The 17,064-nt window shown below is 42.4% G+C and overlaps 2 protein-coding genes across 4 annotated transcripts in view; one reads left to right on the top strand and one right to left on the bottom strand.

Moving 5' to 3' along the window:
• The window catches only part of CHTF18 (chromosome transmission fidelity factor 18), a 43,419-nt gene extending 42,377 nt beyond the window's left edge, over window positions 1-1,042 (top strand). For all 3 annotated transcript variants that reach the window (XR_014027816.1, XM_081338418.1, XM_081338417.1), the window contains one exon: window positions 797-1,042. Coding sequence is in view for 2 of the 3 variants with exons in the window: in XM_081338417.1 (XP_081194543.1) it covers window positions 797-936 (140 nt within the window). In the remaining variant the exon portion in view is untranslated. The remainder of the gene's footprint in view (window positions 1-796) is intronic.
• Window positions 1,043-1,185: 143 nt separating this feature from the next.
• Window positions 1,186-14,971, bottom strand: GNG13 (G protein subunit gamma 13). Its single transcript, XM_081338423.1, has 3 exons — window positions 14,883-14,971; window positions 3,523-3,672; window positions 1,186-1,948 (listed from the first exon to the last, which is right to left on the bottom strand). The coding sequence occupies exons 2-3, from the start codon at window positions 3,618-3,620 to the stop codon at window positions 1,843-1,845; spliced, it is 204 nt and encodes a 67-aa protein (XP_081194549.1). The 5' UTR covers window positions 3,621-3,672; window positions 14,883-14,971; the 3' UTR covers window positions 1,186-1,842.
• Between the last annotated feature and the right edge of the window lie 2,093 nt (window positions 14,972-17,064).

Below are 17,064 nucleotides of genomic sequence, written 5' to 3'. Positions count from 1 at the left end.
GTCTCGTCCCTGTGGTGCCCAAAAGGGGGACAGGGAAGGTTGTGGATGAGATTTCAGTGGCAATACACCCCACAACCATAGAGCAGCATTCCTGGAATCCCCTCCGTGATATTTTCTGTTAAAATTCTTAATACGTTAAAGTGCTGACAGAAACGATGAAAAGCTGTCAAGCCCCTTTAGCTCACTAAGTTAGTGGTTCTTAACCTTATGCAGTGACGATAAATGTATCGTGATTATACCAACTTGAATATTTTTCTGTAGTTTATAATTGTGAATTTTTATTGCGGTGATTGCACCCCAATGAGGGACGTGGTATAAAAATACCTTGATTTTCTGACTTGATTAGGTCTGTCTTGAACTGAGAACCAGAGAATGTTTCAGACTGCTTAAAAAGGCAGTTCTAACCATGATCAGTGATCAAGGCTTGCAGCCTGATGATTTCCTTGTCCTTGGATTCTTCAACTTGTCCCACCAAATAGCGGGTTAGGGCTATTTTTGTTACTGTTCCCCTGCAGGGCTCAGGGGAAAAACGTACCTTAAGCTCCCCTTCAGGTGGGACAAGTTGAAGAACCCAACAACAAGGAAATCATCAGGCTGCAAGCCTTGATCACTGATCACGGTCAGAGCTGCCTTCTTTAACCAGCCTGAACCATTCTCTGGTTCTCAGCTCAAGGCAGACCTAATCAACCGAGCCACATAAAGGAGGGGGGAGATTTCAGTTGCTTGACTTTATGATCGTTGAAGCCCTTACAGACACCTGACGGCTACCATTTCTTCTTTTCCTTTTTCCTCCTAGAAGCTAATCAGGTGCCTGAGAAAAATACAGTAGAGAAGCAAATTGGAAAAGCAGTTGGGCAAAGTGACGTTTGGTTCCGGTTCAATGAAGGTGTTTCCAATGCAGTTCGAAGAAACATTTATATTAAAGATTTGCTCTAGCAATTAAAAAACAAAAATTGAAATGAAAAATCAGGCAAAAGGAGGAATTTTTAATGGATTTTTTGTATGAAATCCTATTTTGGAGTAAATAAAGACATGCTTAGTATTGCTTTATTTCATTTTTATAAACATATTACACTCATGCAGTTTTTACTGCAAAACCGAATTTCCTAAAATAGAAAAAAAATAAAATGCTTACAAAATGTATGTTTATATCTAAAAAAGAAAGAAGACTGCAAACAAAATTAGATTTGCAAGAAAGAGCAATTGGTGGGGTTCCTAAGAAGGACTTTGATTCTGCTTCACTCTTTCTGATTACAATTAATTTCCATTCTTTTAGTTGCAGTGATTCAAAATAGGAAGTCTCCTCCACACAAATTTATCCCTCCCAATGGTTCCCGAATCATGAACCGAGATGTTTAAAATAAGCAGGTCCTAACATACTACAATGTGGCACTGGAGGCTCCTGTCATTCTGTGCCAGTGAAAGATAAGCCATGTTCATCCTAGTTCTCTCCCACCACACAACAGATGGCCAGGCCACTATCCCCGGTAAGGATAATCCGGCTTTCTGTAGGACAACCCCTTGGAAGCAAACGCACAGCCAGGAGCTGGGAGACATTGCAAATTCAGTGCCGTCAGAATTTCAGAGGGAGCCACCTTGCGCATGAAGCTGGATCTCTACTTAAGCCACACCCACCCCAATAGTGCCCAGGAGACCAAATGTTTGGGAAGCCTTTAACACAGTCCTTACTTAAGGCCCCAGCACTAACAAAGGACTATGAATGAGGATTTAGCCAGAGCGGCAAGCAAATAATTTTGGAGCCTTCTGTTTTTATGCAGTTTTGGAGCATATCCAAAGAAAAGCATTTGTCAATCAGGGACAGTGCTGTGCTAAGAACATGAACTAGAGGATTGTGCATTTTCCTCTTTCCACCCAGGGGTTGTTTTTCATTCGTTCTGGGTTCAGGAATGGATCTTCTGGAATCCCATCCTCGATCCATTTAAGGAATCTGGAAAGAAACAGAAAGCAAGATCTCTCACTGATAGCATCCAGTGTTGTACTTTGAATTGTTGTTATATAGATTGATGAAACTCGATCTCCAGGAGTAACATTCTCATCTTTAAAAAGTGATGCTAAATCACTTCTAAATACAATTGCAAGCAGGAATTTGCAGGAAAAAAGAATTGAGGCCTTTGAACTCTGGTGCTGGAGAAGACTCCTGCGAGTCCCTTGGACTGCAAGGCGATCAAACCGGTCAGTCCTAGAGGAGATCAACCCTGACTGCTCTTTAGAAGGTCAGATCCTGAAGTTGAAACTCAAATACTTTGGCCACCTAATGAGAAGGAAGGACTCACTGGAGAAGAGCCTAATGCTGGGAAAGATTGAGGGCAAGAGAAGAAGGGGACGACAGAGAATGAGGTGGCTGGATGGAGTCACTGAAGCAGAAGGCGTGAGCTTAAAGGGACTCCAGAAGACGGTAAGGAAGGCTTGGAGGAACATCCATGGGGTCGCGATGGGTCAGACACGACTTCACAACTAAAAACAACAATCAAGTGTGAGTAGGAGCAACAAAATTTTGTTTCACAGAGCCTTAATTTTTTGTTTTGATATCACAAAAAGCAGGAGTTTTCTGGATGTAGCATGCAAATAATGTACACCCCACATGAACCAGGTCCAAGCAGCTTGCCTTCTGTGACACTAAAAGACCCAGCTGGCTTTGTGTCTAAAGGAAGACAAACACAGCTGGTTGCTAGTCCAGTGTGTTTGACCACTACATCAAATCATCTTCTGTATCAAAGAAGGAGGAAAATTATGCCTCAAAACATAGCAGAGGTGATTTCTTTACAGAGATGCAAAGTAATGCCAGCAGTGGAATTCCCAGCCTGATTTCCCTGCACAGAGGCTTATCAATATGTTATTCTGATCAAAAGTCATCATCTAACTTGGTTTGGTCTACTTCAGGGGTCTTCAAGCTTGGCCCTTTTATAATTTGTGGACTTCAACTCCCAAAATTCCTGAGCCAGGCACGCTGGCTGAGGAATTCTGGGCGTTGAAGTCCACAAGTCATAAAAGGGCCAGGTTTGAAGACCCCTGGTCTACTTCAACACCCAGAATGTTAGAATAACAGACTGGAAAATCTGGCCTAGATCTGGCTGCAGTTTGCCAGATTTCAGACTGGATCTTTCCAGTTCTAACTGGAAATTAAATCTGGAAATGTAAATGTGCAAATCCAGCCTCCATGTTAACTTGTTTCTGAACTCATTTTCCAAGTTTGCATGGAATCCTGCTCAACCAGCAGGTGCAGTTCATGCAGTATACTAATTGCAAATAAACAAAATGTTCAAACCTGTTGCTTGAATGGAGCTGTTCATTATTTAACTGTTCAAATTCTTCTGAAACCAAATAAAAAGACTGACACATAATTACTGGAACAAAAACTGAATAATCAAAATTCCTGCTAGCCCTTCCCCCTTTTGCACATTTCCCACTCATTTTCAGACCTTTTGTTTGCAACTTTAGGGGCTAGAAACTCCAGGCTTGTAACATTCTCTATTTTCACAAAATAGTATCTAGTGAACTTACTCAGGAATTGTTTTTGATGACACCTCCCGCTTGTAAGCCAACTGATACTTAAGGCTTTCAATTTCCTTTTTCCACTGGGGGGCATCCCACTCATCCATGGAGGCTGGTCTCTGCCGATCTTTTGGTCAAGGAAGGAGGAGAGATGCCTGTCTAAAGAGAACACAAAAAAGGCTTCATTCATTTCTAGGTACTCCTGTCCAAAGAGCTTCAGACAGAAGTTACTCCAACCATCATAATATTTTTTGCCTGCAATACAGCTAGTCTTTGACTTATGACCATAATTGAGTCCAAAAATTCTGTTTGCTAAATGAAGCATTTGTTAAGTAAACTTTGCCCCATTTTATGACCATTCTTGCCACAGTTGTTAAGTGAATAATGTTAAGTTAGTAACATGATTGTTAAGTGAATCTGACTTCTCCATTGGCTTTGCATGTCAGAAGGTCACACAAGGTGATCACAGGATCATATTTGACTCATATTTATGACAGTTGCCGTTGCCAAGGTTGCCAAGCATCCAAATTATGGTCACATTACTAGGAATGCTGCAGTGGTCGTAAGTGTGGAAAAGGGTCATAAGTCACTTTTCAGTGCTGTTGCAACTTTGAATAGTCACTAAATGAACTGTTGTAAATTGAGGACTACCTGTGTAAGCTAGAGAGAAAATCAAAGGGCACCTTGGACTCTCCATGAATTTCTATCCAGGGAGGATGGATGGATGGATTTAACAGTACAGGCAGTCCTCGACTTACAAACACAATTGAGCCCAAAATTTCTGTTGCTAAGTGAGACAGTTGTTAAGTGAATTTTGACCCATTTTACAACCTTTCTTGCCACAGTTTTTAAGTGAATCACTGCAGTTACTAAGTTAGGGACCCGGTTGTTAAGTGAATCTGGCTTCCCCGCTGACTTTGCTTGTCAGAAGGTTGCAAAAGGACCCCAGGACACCGCAACTGTCAAAAATGTGAGTCAGTTGCCAAGTGTCTGAATTTTGTTCATGTCACCCTGGGGATGCTGGAATGATTGTAAGTGTAAAAATGGTCATAAATGACTTTCCAGTATCTTTGAATGGTTGATAAATGAACAGTTGTTCATCTGTGCTATCTGCAGTTAAAATCCATTGGATGAGCCAAAAACGTAATAGGGAAATCAACAATGTCAAAACCAACAAGTAATCCCCCCAAAAACCAAAATAGCTACAAATAAAACCCAAGACTGGCATTTGCCATCAAACTAGACCAGGGGTAGGCAACCTTGGCTCTTTTATGACTTCCAGCCGGCTCAGGAATTCTGGGAGTTGAAGTCCACGAGTCATGAAAGAGCCAAGGTTGCCTACCCCTGAACTAGACCAAAGGGATGTTGAAAGAAAACTCTTGTAACCTCTTTCCATCACTATAGCAAAGGAAAGGCTGCATAATGTGTCCCATAAGGTGAGTATTAGGCTTCTATGTGTACCTTTGCAATTGATATTTCTGTATTAAAGAGGTGAGGATGGCAGAGGAATGGGAATTAAACTATGGTCACCTGGAAAGAACAAGTGAGCTCAAGTTGCTAAGAATGGTTGGTGAACATGCTGGACTGGCCCCAAGGAATCCCAACTAAGGCAATTAATGAAATATGACTTCATTGTTCGTCAGTCCTGCTGTCACACATGCTGCTATAATCAAAGGCATGTGCTTGCTTGGTTTTATTCGCTTCAGTCTGTGAAGCTGTTGCAAGCCTGGCGATTAAAGGTTTTCTTCCTCTTTCAAGGGCTGGCTGAGAAGCCCCTCCCTCCCGCCTTCTGGGCAGTAAGCATTCAGCCCTAGCCCAAAAGTGGCAGCAAAGGGGAAATCAGGCTGAACGGTTGGTGAATATCCCCAGGAGAGAGCGGGAGGGGGAGAGGGGGGAGCAGGTCCACCACCACACTGGGCAGAGAAGAAGCAGACCAGTCGCAAAGCTTTGCTGTGTCCCAGAAGCCAAAGAGCACTCAAGACCCTAGCCCTTTGGCAACCCGGGGGTGGGTGGGGGGGTTCTTTTCAAGCCTGCCTTGTGAAGCCACAGCAGGCACCAGGCAATGCAAAGATCTTTCCACTGGACTTCCGCTCTCCTGGAGAGAAGGTTCCCAGCTGCAGTGTTCAGTCTGGCCTGAGAGCTGTGGTGGCTGGGGATTATGGGCATTAGAATGGAAAAAAACAAGTGTGCAAGTGGTGAAGTGGTAAATATCTAAGAGGTTTTGGACTCCTTTGCCAGTGAATGCCGAAGGAAACCTTGGCTACCATGTTTTTCTCACTGAATTTGTGCATCTGGGGACATACAGTGCAAGGTCCATCTGTCCCCTAACTCCCACTTCTCTTCTTTGGGGTTCCCAGGCTTGCCAAAGTTCTGCTGGAGGTTGAAAGTCACCATCCTTCTGTAAGATCTGCATGTTGGACCACGCCTAACCACCATCATTCAGAGAAGAGACATGGGGGAGATCCTTTGCAAAGATATGTCAACCACTAAAGATAGCTTTCCAATTCAGAGATGATCTGTGTGAAATATGGGATCTTTAAAATAAGCAAGCAAGCAGTTTTTCTGCAAAACGTGTGGGCTTTTTGTAACTTTAAGCTTACATCTCTTGCCAGTCAAATAATTTTTCTTCCATAAATTTCATGGGATAAATCTAGATTCAGAAGCTCAAGTGTGACTCATTGTCCATTTCTTTTCTTTAAAGGTTATTGAGCTTACAAAATGACCCCAGCATACTGTATATTTACCCAATATTTCAAAGGCTTGTCCCCAAGCTTCCCTGGGCTGACTGGAAAATAAAGCTCTCCCACCTCACATTTGCATCATTTATCTGGTGGCATTAGCATTTAACTAACAAATCCTTCTAAATGCTGGGGGGGGGGAGAGAGAGCAAGCAGCTGCTGTTGGCTAGATGAAAATGCAAAATTTAATCGGATGCAAAAAGCTGCTTTGGCAGGCCTGCGTTGGTGGGTAACAAAAGGGCAGGTGGCCGTCTGCTTCCAAAGCAACCCTTCTTTTTCTTGGCCTCGGAGTCCTCCCTTGCAGAGCTGGCCCTACCACTTAACAAAGGGGACACAATCATTCTTGGGCAGCCAAGAATGAATTTGCACATGGGTGTTTTCCACTCAAGATTATGGACATCGCTGTCCAATTTTGGTTGAGGGGGAAAGTGCAAATGCCAGCTCAACCTCATGTGATCCTAAGATACTTGTGGTACAAAAATGAGGACTTTAAACTTTCAGAAATGTCCAGAGGACACAGGTCATCTATGGGAACCTCCACCTTTACACTCAGCAGGGTTCAGAATACTGGGGCTACCATTACTCTAGTCTTCCACCTTCCGAAGTTCTTTTTAGACAGACAGCTGTGAGCTGTGACGCCAGAGGCACAACTCTGCAGTCCCAATAAATGATTTTTTGAACAGTTGTCCATATCATTCTACTGTTTATAATGTCCAAGACAAAGCACTTCCTTCCCTGCTTTTTAAAATGCCAATAATGTCACTTTTCCCCAAGGTGTCTCTCCCTTGGATCATCCACCGTTTCCTCTCTCTTGGTCAGGATTAGGTCCAGAATAGCTGGCTCCCTTGTTTCTTCTTCCAGCTTCTGAAAAATGAAACTTTCATGATCTGTTGTCGGAGTTTGTCTTCCAGCAGGCACTGGAAATATCCCATTGACATGTCCTTTGGAGAATTTGGCAAGTTGACTTAGAAAGATATTGTCCCCATCAACTGCTCTAGAAAGATGGCATATACAAAACTTTTCAGTTGTATCCATTTATTTCTTGCTCCTTCCAATCTTAACCAGATGCTTTCAACAAGTTCTTGCGTTCAAGGACATGAATTTGAGCGTGGGCATATAGGCTTCTTTACCAATACCCTTCAGGCACTAGATTCACAAGTTACATCCTACTTTCCCATATTAGTATTCCTAATTCCTCCTGTTTGTTATCCATTGGTGCATTATACAAACAGTGGAGTTTGGGGGAGTCTCCACGGATTTGTCTCCATGCATTGAGCATCTGAAAGTACTCTTTCCTGCTTCAGGGGCAGGCATGTTTTCTGCAGAGAAGTTATCTGACTGAGCCTGTGATTTCGACTCCCTCTCCTTTTCAGTCAATTCAAGCTTAAAGTTTGATAAGGTTCACAAGGCTCTCAGTAAATATATTTTCAACTTCTGGTTTGATGTTGCGGCAAGACAGGCACAGGAAGACAGGGCTCCATCTTTCATGCTTGATTTCGCCCCGCTGGGGACCCTGGAAAGGGTCAAAAGTCACCCCGAAGAGGTGACAACCAAGGAGGAGACAGCCCTTTCTTTTGATCCGAGGAAGCTCTCCAAACTGGCGGGGAAAAGACTGGCTACTGTAGCCAGTCAGAAGCTGCTAACAACCAAAGAAAATAAGCACCAACAAACAACTTTTCAGCAACGTGGATGAAATTGGGTGGGACCCTATCCTCTCTTTATGACTCTTAAGACTTTTTCCTGGGGAAAAAATGCTCCAAACATGGTGAACTAATTGCTTGGGGGGAAAATAGAGAAAATTACAAGATTAACTTGGAATTAATACACATAATATGGCTTTGAAATTTGGGAACTAAAAGTGCTTTTGAGACTTTTTTTAAAAAATGAGACTTGAAAAGCTTGTAATATAAATTTGGATTTAATAAGCTAAAAATGGCACTAAAGACATCTAGTGGCAAAGTATGGCACTACAATTTGTTATGCTTAAAGGAAACCTGGCTTGAAGCCCAGATTCAGGTAAGATTCTTGCTGTCCTTGGAAACTTTCACTTTTGAAGACTGCAGCTTGGAAAAGGGGAAAAAAACACAACTCTTGGGCTGCTTATATGTGTGCCAGAGATGATAAACTACTTTGAAACCAGTCTGCCTGAACTATGAATATAAATATTAACTGACTTTCAGAGCTGTGTTGTGAAACTATTTCCCTGCAGGAGAAACACATATCATTGCTTGAGATGATGGAATATTTTTGATTATAAATCTTTGATTGATGAACAATTTTTACTATAAAGACCACCTACAAAAAATAAAATGGATGTCCCATACTCATCTTTAAATAGTAAAAAACCATCCTCAACACCTGTCCTCAAATTCTTCAGATTGATATACCACCAAGAAAATATGGATGAAGCTCAGAAAGAAATTATCTCCATGTTGAAATCAATACAAGAGACAATTGCTTTATTTAACTTGTGATGAGGCTAAAAATAACACAAAGGAGATAAAAGAACAATTTTATAATCTAAATTTACAAGCCCAGAAAATGACTACAAAGAAGGACCTAGCAACCCAGGAAATAGAAGGAAAACTAGAGGAAGCAGATCCAAAGATGGAGGACCTAAAGGAAGGAACTAACAGACCGACTGAGACTATTGAAGAACTAGAAGACATAGCGATAATAGTGGAAATGGAAAAGACACTTTACCAATCAAGATTTCAGAACACATTTGAGGAAAAGGAAGAACTGACTGAATGGAAGATAGAGCTGTTAGGAGAACTGTGGGGAACTGAAAGAGGAGGGAGGCTGATTAATGAATATCAATGTACTGAGTATTCTTCCAAAAATACTTTAATCAAATGATCTTTCTTATTCCAAACAATATACACAAAAACAAAGGAAGAATTAAATGATGATTCAAATGCATTGACTTGGAAAGTTAGTTGGCAAAGGAAGAAAGCTAGAGTAAGACTGAAGAAAATAGAGGTTTTGACCCATTAAATGGGATATTATATTATTAATTAGATGTTTGAATATGGTGGAGAATAGATAATTGCTAGAAATATAAGTATTATCATAACTAAAAAGATAAGATTTGTAATTAGAACATTAGATTTTGGTATAAGAAGGGAAACAGGAAAATGCTAAGAAGTTTGAATAAGGGGAGCTTTGGTTACCCAAATATAACTTGTTTTGAAATTATAAACAATACAGATATTTTGAACACTGATGGGAAATTAAAATTAAAATAAAGCGAAAGGATTCTGATTGAACATATGGATATTAAGTACAAATGCAATTAAGACAGGCATGTCAAACTGCAATGTCACGTGATGTCGCAGTTTTGGCGTGACACATCTGGCCCACAGGCCAGGAGTTTGACATGCCTGAATTAAGATATGTTTTGGTTAGAAAAGATATCTTAAAATGATATTATTGATGTTATTAGAAAAATGTAAGAAAGATGTTGATATTCAATTGTATATTTATTAATAACAATAAGAATTGTATTTGCCTAGTGTGGGAAAACAGGTACTACCGGAAGAAGAAAGGAAACATTAGATGGTGTAGTAATGGATCTAGACTGAAGAAGTTAATATATACCACTGAATTACTAATGGACCTAGACAAGAGATTGTTTATTAAGTATTTAACTGTAAAACTAGAAAATTAATAAAATGTTTATTAAAAAATCAAATATATTTTCATCTGCTTTGTGGGGTGCAATCCCTAATGGGCCTTAAGTTGGTAGACAGACTGGTCTGGGAATCCAGATCTTTCTTGATGCCACCATCTTCTAGGCAATTGTTCACCTCCAGGAACCTTTCTTGCTCCATGATAATTAACAGGAAGAATGGATGAAGAAAGACACTATCTGCAACTTTACTTTCTTATCCAAGTCTTTACAGTCACTTTTAACCCTATAAAGAGTTTGTCCTCTGCCAGCATTGTTTGTCTCAACACTGATAAGCAAGAATGGATAGCAATTAGTCAATTTAATGCAGTTTGGTCACCATTTTCAAATGTTATCTGATAGTTCAGCTTCAGCCCCTTTTTCCTAGGCAAGGGCCTCTGCATCTCTCTCTCTCTCAAGGCCATCTTCCACATATATTTGCTCTATTTGCATCAGTACCAGGTGTGGCTTACCTATGTCTCTCACCTGCCTGGCAAATCACCCTTGCTAAGTCTCCCTTCAGTAGGATCCATCCGCTTGTTCCTCTCCTCCTCCATAAAACACCCTTGCAAAGTTTCCTTTGCTTCCCCCTCTCTGGTCGCAGGTTCCCAGCTGCCTCTCTTCTCTGGGGTGGGGGGAGAGCAGGCTGAGGAAGAGGATGACAACAAAAGTGCCCCAAATCAGGGGTAGGTTTCCTTCCTTTTGGGAGTGCAGAACTGGACAAAATGGGCAACAATGATTTCTAAAAGAAACTTCACATTGTTTAAAAACTTGCATACCTCCAAAGGAAGAAAAAAAATATTCTGTTTTTAGCACTATCTCTTCAGAACACCACTGGCTGAACTATTATAATTCGGCACCTCAATCAACCCAGAGAATTGGATTAATTGACTAAACCACGCGTGTTTTGTATAAACACACAACCTAAGTGTGCAGACCAAATATTTGCCCACTTGTGCTACACAAGTCTTTTACTGCTGTGGTTGCTATGGTTCAGCCTTCCTCTCTCTTCCTTTAGCCTGGCCTCCGTCACACGCCTAGAATTAGCCACAGCCGAGATAAAACACTTACCTTCCCCAGGGAAAGGCAGCTTGAAGCAACCTCCGCATCCTGGAAACGGAAGGATTGGTCTCTCTGCGAAAGTGGGAAGGCGAAGGCACTATTGGGACCTGATTTGATTAGAATTTGAATGGGGTCAGAAGGTTGCAATAAGAGAAATCCCACACCGTGTTTGGCCAAGAGAAAATTGGCATCTTGGAAAGAGCTTGCTCACTTCTGTTCTTCTGGCCTCCGTCTTCCCAGCTCAAGCTGCCTCAAGTCTTCTACAGTTCTGTTTTGTGTTTATGCTGCTGGTTAGGACGCTGAGCTTGTCGATCAGAAGGTCGGCAGTTTGGCGGGTTGAATCCTGAGTGCCGCGTAACAGAGTGGGCGCCTGTTACTCGTCCCAGCTTCTGCCAACCTAGCAGTTCGAAAGCACGTAAAAATGCAAGTAGAAAAATAGGGACCACTGCGGTGGGAAGGTAACAGCATTCCGTGCGCCTCTGGCGTCTAGTCATGCCGGCCACATGACCACGGAGACGTCCTCGGACAAGCGCTGGCTCTTTGGCTTTGAAATGGAGATGAGCACCGGCCCCTAGAGTCGTAAACAACTAGCACGCATGTGCGGGGGAACCTTTACCTTTTAATTTGCTTTTACAATTGGAGAAAGCAGAAACACTGAGAAAATAAAAGTCCCTCACTGTTTTGGAAGATTTTGTTTCAAAAAAATAAACACCAGGTGGATTTTTGTCTTGTAAGTTCACTTCTGCTTAGGGCAGGAAATCTTTGCCCAAAGTCAAGCTGTATGGTTGTCTAAATTCCAACAAGCTCCCTTAAACAGGTGAAAGAAGAGAATATTATCTTCTGGTTTCTGCTCAGCTGGAGATCAGGGCATATTTCATCCTCAGCCACTGTTGCTTGGCCTGTTTCAGACTTCACAGGTTGTGTGAATTCTTTTCCAAGCCACAATTGCTGGCTCCCAGCTCATGTATATTCCAGTTAGTTGTGGCTTATTCAATAAAGCAAGATTATTCAATAAAACAAGGCATGGATTAGGACATGTAATCCAGATCACTTCTCTACAATCACCAACTCTGATTAAACCAGGGTTGTGTGGGTGGGCTGTGGAATGGGTCCCAGCTCCAGTTCCAACCGGACTGGTTGGATTCTTGGGTTCCAATGCTGCATGAAGCCAACATTTGTTGAAACCATATTTTGAAAAGCGGTCTATGATTTAAAGTTACAAGTTTTAGAGTATATGGAAACAAAGCAAACTATATTACAGCTTAGAACAGCACAGCATGTCAAGCATGTCAACTCTGGTCTTGTACAAAGTGTGAAACCAGCCATTCAGTTCTCTTCTCCAAATGAATGCTTCCTCTCAGATATTCCTTGTGGCTATTCCTGGAACCCCCTGCCGAGTAATTCTCAGCTCCTTCCTGCTGCTGGACTCTGACTGCCTCTTTTTTAGATTGCCCACAGCCCCCCCCAAACCCCACCCTGTCCTCAGGCTGGCAGGGAGCACCAAGTGGGCATGCACAGAGTCAGAGTCAGCAAAGGCTCTTCCCAACTGCCTCAAGTGTTAGGGAGGATCCCTTCCAGGCTAAATGCAGGTGAGATGGAGAATAAGCATCTCCTTGAATGAACTCCAGCATCTTTCTGGGTGGTCCAGGTGATTTTCTAGACCACAATGTGGAAAGACATTCCCTTGGCATCTGGGATGTTTTGACTGCCCAGTCTAGCCTCCAAACATGGATTTTCAGGTGGTCTCCATCCAAAAACTGCCCTTTATCTCTCATTAAGGAGCACCTCATAAACACCCAAGAAATATCCCCCAGAGGAGATTTTTAAATCTACAGGCTTAACAAAACTGTTTTTAACACACCCAGAGATATTTTTTTCTTACTTAAAATCTATGGAAATATTTATTTATAAACTAGAAAAATTCCTTTTGCATGGCAAATTCTAGTGAACAACAACAACAACAAAAACTGGATCCAATCTGGGATGGCCACCAGGACCAGAGGTTTAGGCTTCTGAACTTTTGGACTTTTGATGGAGCCCATCATCAGGGAACCTCACTCTAGCAGAGTGTGCACTTTGGGCTAATCTGTGTGTAGTGTTTATATGGTGCCTGATTGTGTGTGGCTTTTTAGTTGTTTATTGGGCTATTGATGGCCAGATGTTAAGTCATTGACTGTTGTGTTGCCAAACAGCATCAACAAGAATGCTCATTTACCACTAGCTTATCAAGTACTCAGGAGGCAAGGGCTTGGCAACACAATAAAACAACAACCAGGAGCTTTATAGCAGACCATCAACACCTCAATCAACAACTAAAAAGCCACACACAACCGGGCACCATATAAACACCACACACAGAATAGCCCAAAGCACACATTCTGGTGAGATAGAACTTCTCCCTGGGGATGGGGTCCAGCATGAGTCCAAAAGCTCGGGAGACAAAGCCACTGGTCCCAGTGACCAACCTGGATGGGATCCTGCAACATTATCCTGGGACATGTAAATTTGCCTTCATTTGTGAGAAAAACCTGTACTACATACAGTATTCGAAATCAAACTCTCCAATGGATGTCTTCCAGGCCTACAAATGTTGACATTTTAAATAACTCTTTTTTAGGGTAAGGAAACCAAATAGAGTAAAACTAGCATTGGTTGCAGCTTGCGATTTCCATGGATCCTTCCTCTGATTTTAATTTCACAATCAATCCGTGTGTCTTGCAGCTATCAGTCCAGTGAGTTTTACGATCAGCTTTGGCTACATTTGTATAATCTTTCTGGAATAATTTGAAAGCAATCAGAAAAGCTGATAAAATCCTGCTGGTCCATAATCCCACATGAAACCAAACCTGCCGCACAGTCCTCTAGCAGAAAGCAGATGAACTCAAGTGAAATCCCAGGAACTGTATCACCATCGCTGGTCTTCAGGACCAGAAAAAGGGGTACTTCTGGCCAGAATCTGTTTCCAGAACTGCAGAGGAGGAGGACTGAATCGAAGGGGTTTTTCTCCAGAGGAACAGGATCAGGGCCTCCTAGAGCTGGAGGGGGCATTGTGGCCATCAAGGGCAACCCCCTACTTAATGTAGGGAACCCAGTTAATCCAGTGAAGGGAAGCCCATCATACTTTCTAGATGTTCTGAGTTAGTGTCTCGTCACATCTCATTCAGGCTGTTCTGTCAACCTGAAGCAGGCAGGATTTTTCAGGAGGTGCATCTCAAAATGTCATGTTTTTTTTAAAGAATACCAACATTCAGGTCATATGTTTAGTCTTGAACATGGCAAGATCCCTTAGGCATGATGTGATCTTCCATCAGCCCATCTTCCTCCCAAATACCTGCACAGCTGGAAATAAAACTAGTTTCCAAGGCACTGAAGGACTTATGTTCAGTGAACAAACACCATGCAATAAATTTTCATATAGCCTTTAAAAGAATCAGAAAGCTGACCACTACAAATAGAGAGGGGCAGAAGTAGATTCAATAACCCCCAATAACTGATCCCCATGTCCACAGTGATGTCAGTTGCACCGTCTCTTGGATGTCTTAAGAAGCCAAGCAAAGTCAGCCCCCTTTCCCAAATAAATCCTCCAATAAGTAAATTGTCAAGAAATTGGAACCAAATCTCAACCAATTCTTTCAGAAATAGAGAACGCACACATAATTAGTCACCAATGGGATCAAAGAAAATGTTCAGCTATTCTAACATCTGCCCCCAGAGCCAAATATATCAAGGTCTACCCTGTATTTGTCATCAGCATTTTGACACTCAAAGTTAAACTCTTTCTGATCATGGTGATTCTATTTAGTTACATGGAAAACTGATGATTCCAGTTCATTCCTGCAAGAGGTAAAGCCTTTGAAATCATTACCATCTAATAAAAGCAAACCAAACTTATACTCTACCTTGAAGAAAGAGCAGCTCCTTAAGCCAAATAAAAGTTGTGATTGTTTCCTCACTGATGCGTATGGCAACTGCACCAAACAAAATCCAACAAGGATCCTATTCTGGCTGTTAACAATCTCAAATCTTGAAACTAATCTATTAATGTACAGGCTGCCCAGCTGCCTCCAAAAAGAAAAAAGAGGGGGGCGATAATGAGAAATCTCTCCTCCCCCAGGGCTGTGTGCTCCGATTAACAGTTGGCAGTCAAGATAAGCTGAGAGGAAGAGAGCGCAAAAGACAGCAAGGATGCTCTTTGACTACTTCTGGGAACAATGTCTCCAAATGTCTCGAGAAACAAAGCCAAGGAATTTGCGAAGCTACATCAGATGCCTCATTAGGAGACTGGAGATGAAATCGAAGGTAGACTCATGGTGGCCTCTGAAGTTCAGGTGCCATAGATACCTTTCCTGAGGATGGCAACTTAATTGAATCCCAGCGGGTGAGGTACACAGGGAGCAGAAAAAGAAAACATTGCCAGAGACAGCTCCTCCTCCCAGAACTAGCAAATGGTTTTCAGACCATCAACTCTCAGTTTGGTTGGGGCGAGTGAGGGTTGACCAACAGACCCAAGTTCATTCTGCCATGTCACCCCTCCCACTGAGGCATTAATATATCCAATCTAATTCTGCAGATTATTGTATTATATAAACAAATCAGTGTTTTCCGTACTGTTATGTAGCTCCATAATATTCAAAATAAGCAGTCCAAATCTGATTCAAATCCCCCCCCTCAATGGAGAAAATCCCTGAGGGGACACTGTACCGGTCCCTCTCTCTATTCGCCTTAGCAAACTATTTCTGAAAATGTTGCTGCCAAAACTTCATGGAAACTCATATAGCAATCAGGAATCGAGTCTGAATGGAAAAAACTCCAATTCTAGATTTCTGAGACTGTTAATGGCAAAGATCTGTAGAGGCTGAGGGTGGAGGTTCATTCTCCGAGCTTGGGGGTAAAGCCCCACAAGTTCAGATAACAACCTTCACCCTCACTTCTGGGATTCATGTGAAGGTATTTAGATTCAGTTTTCTGTCTGTATAGCTGTATCAGATCACCTGTCATGTACCATATATGTAATTGGGTCGTTTGTGGATCATTTGTGTCCTGTGGGAACTTCAGAACAGGATTAATTGTCCCAATTACCACCAGGACATGAGGTTTAGCCCTGGGCAGACCCATCATGCATTCAACTTATTGCCATTGCTGAACCATCTGTTTTACCCACGCTTGCTTCCCCCTTCTGACACTGAGATGAGGTCCTCATCTGAAAAGGGGACTCTCGAGATATTCTTACCCATGATTTTTTGGTTTTTCACTCTCTTACCAAGCCACATCAAGGGAAACAAGCAGAAAAGGGTAGAAGCTGACTAAAAGAAGAAAGACAAAGCTCAGGCTGAGCTTCAGGAATGTAACCAGGGAGCTTTCTTGCAGCAGTAGGGAAGTGGCCTGATATCACTTTCTCCTTGGATGTTTTTCCAACTGCTCTACACCCCTGGGGTTTCCCAGAAGTCCCCAATCTAAATAGCAACTGGGTTTGACCCTTTTTAGCTTTTTCAAAATTTCACAAGGGACACCAAAGTGTTGCAATTCACTGGCTAGATGGTTAAGACCTTTCCCTTAAATCTCTCCACAATGTCTTGGTCCCTAATAGTTCTGTCATGAAGATTTTAGGTTTTTCCATTCTGATTCAAAAAAGGGGAGCAGTAGAAAGCGACAACCTCCCAGTGTCCTTCATGTTGATCAGAAGGGCTGCAGCAGAGACTCAGTTGCCCTGAAGCATTCGCCCAGCCCAGTGTTGAGATGCCCGACTAGAAGAAAGAAGCTGGGATCCTTCGGATTGTGGGAACTGGCCCAATGACCCTTCCATGGGAAGATGAGGGTGAGACTCAGATGGCTCCAAAGCTGTCAGGTGTTGCCATGATGAAGCACAGCCCTGAAATGAAGCGTCCCCTCTTGGGCATCTTTGTAGCAGGAAAAATGTCCTCAGTATCCAGGTGAAGCCCCTGGCGTGAGGGCTCCTTCCACAGAGGTGGACAACGCCTTCTGGCCTCCTACCCTCGTGCAGGGAAGCCGCCCTAGTAATATGGCATAATTTGGAGGGAGCAGGTTAAAAGTCCCCCCCCCCTTTCCTTTATTTTTAAAGGG

Source organism: Vipera berus, assembly GCF_964194415.1.
Source record: "Vipera berus genome assembly, chromosome: 13".
NCBI classification, from domain to species: Eukaryota; Metazoa; Chordata; class Lepidosauria; order Squamata; family Viperidae; genus Vipera; species Vipera berus.
This window is presented reverse-complemented; position numbering and strand designations above follow the sequence as displayed.

What these genes read in the sequence shown, in the direction of transcription:
- GNG13 (XM_081338423.1), bottom strand. Translation starts at nt 3,620, where the DNA reads ATGGATGAGTGGGATGCCCCCCAGTGGAAAAAGGAAATTGAAAGCCTT. An exon ending in TCATCAAAAACAATTCCTGA is followed by an intron (nt 1,949 to 3,522) that starts GTAAGTTCACTA and finishes GTTTCTTTCCAG; the next exon opens with ATTCCTTAAATGGATCGAGG.